Source organism: Gastrolobium bilobum, unplaced genomic scaffold, assembly GCF_033153095.1.
Source record: "Gastrolobium bilobum isolate Gb01-03AN ecotype WA unplaced genomic scaffold, APGP_CSIRO_Gbil_v1 utg5544, whole genome shotgun sequence".
NCBI classification, from domain to species: domain Eukaryota; kingdom Viridiplantae; phylum Streptophyta; class Magnoliopsida; order Fabales; family Fabaceae; genus Gastrolobium; species Gastrolobium bilobum.
The window spans coordinates 30,544-33,869 of NW_026898150.1; the positions used below are offsets into that span (position 1 = coordinate 30,544).

Genomic DNA, 3,326 nt, shown 5'->3' on the forward strand with positions numbered 1-3,326 from the left:
ACCTTTTCCAGATTTTCCACCCATGCCCCCTTTTGTGACTCAAACTTTTTCTTGATTCCTTTGGCCAGCATTTTGTTGGCCGATTCTACCAGTCCGTTGGATTGGGGGTGTTCTACTGCGGCAAAGTGATGTCGGATTTGCAGATCCTTCATCAACTCCCTGAACTTGGTGTCAGTGAACTGGGTGCAATTGTCTGTTATAACTTATCCCGGGATGTCAAAACGATAAATGACGTTTCTCCAAAAGAACTTCCTGACCCTCTGGGAGGTAATGGTAGCGACAGGTTCGGCTTCAACCCACTTGGTGAAGTAGTCAATGGCGACAATCAGCCATTGGACTCGGCCTGCCGCCACGGGGAAAGGGCCTAGAATGTCCATTCCCCACTTACAAAAAGGCCAGGGAGATGTTATTGATGTGAGTTCCTTTGGCGGGGCTTTATGCGTGTCGCCGAATCTCTGGCACTTTTCACATTTCTTAACATGCAGGTGGGCATCTCGTTCCATGGTTGGCCAGTAGAAACCTTCTCTGAGTGCTTTCTTAGCTAAAGAATTGCCGCCTATGTGATGACCATTGATTCCTTCATGGATTTCTTCAAGGACATACTCCACATCGCTGGGCTTCAAAAATTTCAGGAGTGGGGATGAGCATCCTCTTTTGTATAAGTGGCCATGCATTATGCAAAAATGGGCGCTTCTTCGTACCACCTTCTTAGCTTCCCTTAGGTTAACCGGAAGGATTCCTTCAGATAGATAATTGGTGATGGGAGTGATCCATGATTCTTCCGCGGCTTCATTAGCTTTGTCTGAAATGCTCATGACGATGCATGAATTAGGTAAATTATGTTGGATGACAGACCGATTGTTACCTAAGCTTTTGGTGCTTGCATGCTTGGCGAGGATGTCTGCCCGGGTATTTTCTGACCGCCTAATATGTTCCACCGCAACTGACTCGAAGGTCTGCATTATATCTTTCACTTTTTCTGGATACTTGCACATCAGTGGTCCTTTGGCTTGATACTCACCCGAGATCTGAAATGTCACCAACTGAGAGTCACTGAAAACTTTGAGGTGTCGTGCTCCCATCTCTTTGGCTTGAATTAGGCCAGCTATCATGGCCTTATACTCTGCCTAGTTATTTGTGGTATTGAAGTCGAAGGATAAGGAATGCTCAACAGCCAAACCATCTGGACTTTCAACTATCATTCCTGCTCCTGAGCCTTTGGCGTTTGACGAGCCATCAACATATAGCTTCATACCGTCGGGAGCGGCGTTTCGGCGACTTGACAATCAGGCTGAGAATTGTGCATCATTTCAGCTATGAGATCCGTGAGCGCTTGAACTTTAATGGCGATTCTCGGCTCGTAGTTAAGCTGGTACTTCGACAGTTCAATTGCCCAAGACATCATCCTTCCGGCAAGATCAAGCTTGTGTAAGACTTGGCGGATTGGCTGATTGGTCCTGACAGTAATAGGGTGGCATTGGAAGTATGGTCTCGTCGTGCAGCGAAGATAAGCATAAGAGCAACTTTCTCTACCTGCTGATACCGAAGCTCGACGCCTTGCAAGACTTTACTGATGAAGTAAACTGGTTTCTGCCCATCCTCTTTATGCTCTCTAACCAGGGCGGCACTTATAGCCTCTGTGCCGACAGCGAGATATAGGTATAAGGTTTCTCCGTTATCCGGTTTGGTGAGGACCAGTGGACATGACAGGGCTTTTTTGAATTCTCTGAAGGCTTTTTCGCATTCCTCGGACCAGTGGAAGGTTGTCACTTTTTTGAGTAGGCTGAATAGGGGGAGGGATTTGTGCGCTGAGTTTGCCAGGAAGCGTATGAGGGCTACCAATCGCTCGGTTAACAGCTAAACTTCTTTGACAGTCTGAGGGCTTCTCATTTCTATCATAGCTTTGCACTTGTCATGGTTTACTTCAATCCCTCTCTCAGTGAGCATGAATCCTAGAAATTTACCCACAGGCACGCCAAAGGCGCATTTGTTGGGGTTAAGCCGCTTGTTGTACGCTCTCAACCTGTTGAACACGCCCTGAAGGTGCAAGAGATATTGTTCCGGAGTTCGCGACTTGACGATCATATCATCCATGTAAACCTCGATGCTATTGCCAATCAGGTCTTTGAACACTTTGTTCATCATCCGCTGGTACGTGGCGCCAACAGTTTTTAGCCCGAAGTGCATCATAGTGTAATATTAGTTGGCGTTTTGAGTGATAAATGTCGTTTTGTCTTGGTTCTCTTTTGCCAATGGAATTTGGTTGTAACCAGCATACGCATCCATGAATGAGAGAATTTTGAAACCTGATGCACTGTCAACTAACTGGTCGATGCTAGGAAAATGATAGGCATCCCGGGGACATACTTTATTCAGGTCGGTGTAATAGACACACATTCTCCACGCCCCACTTGGTTTTTTGACCAGCACTGGATTGGATATCCAAGTGGTATACTTGATTTCTCTGATGAAGCCGGCGTCATGAAGTCTCTTTACTTCGTCGTCTATGACCTTCTGGCGGTCTGGGCCGAACTTTCTTTTTTCTGGGAAACAGGCTTTGCTCTGGGGTCCACAAACAACCTATGGCAACACACCTCAGGGTCAATGCCTGGCATGTTCGATGGTTTCCATGCGAATAGATATTTATTCTCCCGTAGTAGCTCAATCAATTTGCTTTTCATCTCAGGAACAGTGGTTGCTCCAACAGTTGTTGTTTGGTGGTCATCCTTACCCAGAACGACGTGTTTTAATGCTCCGTCGGGGGTAGGTCTGGAATGTTCCACCCTGGGATCGTATCTTGCGTCAAATTCTACCAGCAAACATTGATCATGCTCCTTTTCAGTCCTGCAAGGGTCTCTTTCAACTACCTGAGTTTCAGCCTGCTAGAGTGTCGGTTGATCTTTGAAGGTGACCTTTGAAGCTGATCTCAGAGATATGTTGTAACAGCTCCTGGCTACTGTTTGGTCTCCTTTTACTGTCGTGACTTTGTTATCCTTGGCTATGAACTTCATCGCCAGGTGAGGGTGAGATACACTCGCCTCGAAGGCGGAGAACACCCTTCTGCCCAGAATAGTGTTGTATGCTGATGGAGTGTCAAGCAGTAAGAATTGGATGTCGGCAGACCTTGACGTGGGAGGAGTTCCCATTGATAAGTGCAGGTTTATCATGTCGAGCGGTTTGGTAACGGTCGCGTTAAAACCTGACAATTCACCTACAACAGGGGTTAAGTCACTTACAGTAAATCCTAACGCGTTGAAACAAGGTAAAAATAAAATATCAGCAGAACTGCCATAATCAAAAAACACTCGATTAATGCTTAAATTGGC

At 46.3% G+C, this 3,326-nt stretch overlaps 1 protein-coding gene across 1 annotated transcript; it reads right to left on the minus strand.

Annotated features, from left to right (window-relative positions):
• Nucleotides 1-203: 203 nt before the first annotated feature.
• LOC133313266 (uncharacterized) lies at nucleotides 204-1,402 on the minus strand. Its single transcript, XM_061514615.1, has 2 exons — nucleotides 1,256-1,402; nucleotides 204-1,127 (listed from the first exon to the last, which is right to left on the minus strand). Exons 1-2 carry the CDS (start codon nucleotides 1,400-1,402, stop codon nucleotides 204-206), a joined length of 1,071 nt encoding a protein of 356 aa, XP_061370599.1.
• Between the last annotated feature and the right edge of the window lie 1,924 nt (nucleotides 1,403-3,326).

Excerpts from the sequence above, each read along its gene's own strand:
- LOC133313266 (XM_061514615.1), bottom strand. The coding sequence starts at position 1,402 with ATGTCTTGGGCAATTGAACTGTCGAAGTACCAGCTTAACTACGAGCCG. Across the intron at positions 1,128-1,255 it reads CCGAAACGCCGCTCCCGACG|GCAGAGTATAAGGCCATGAT; the intron begins GTATGAAGCTAT and ends ACAAATAACTAG.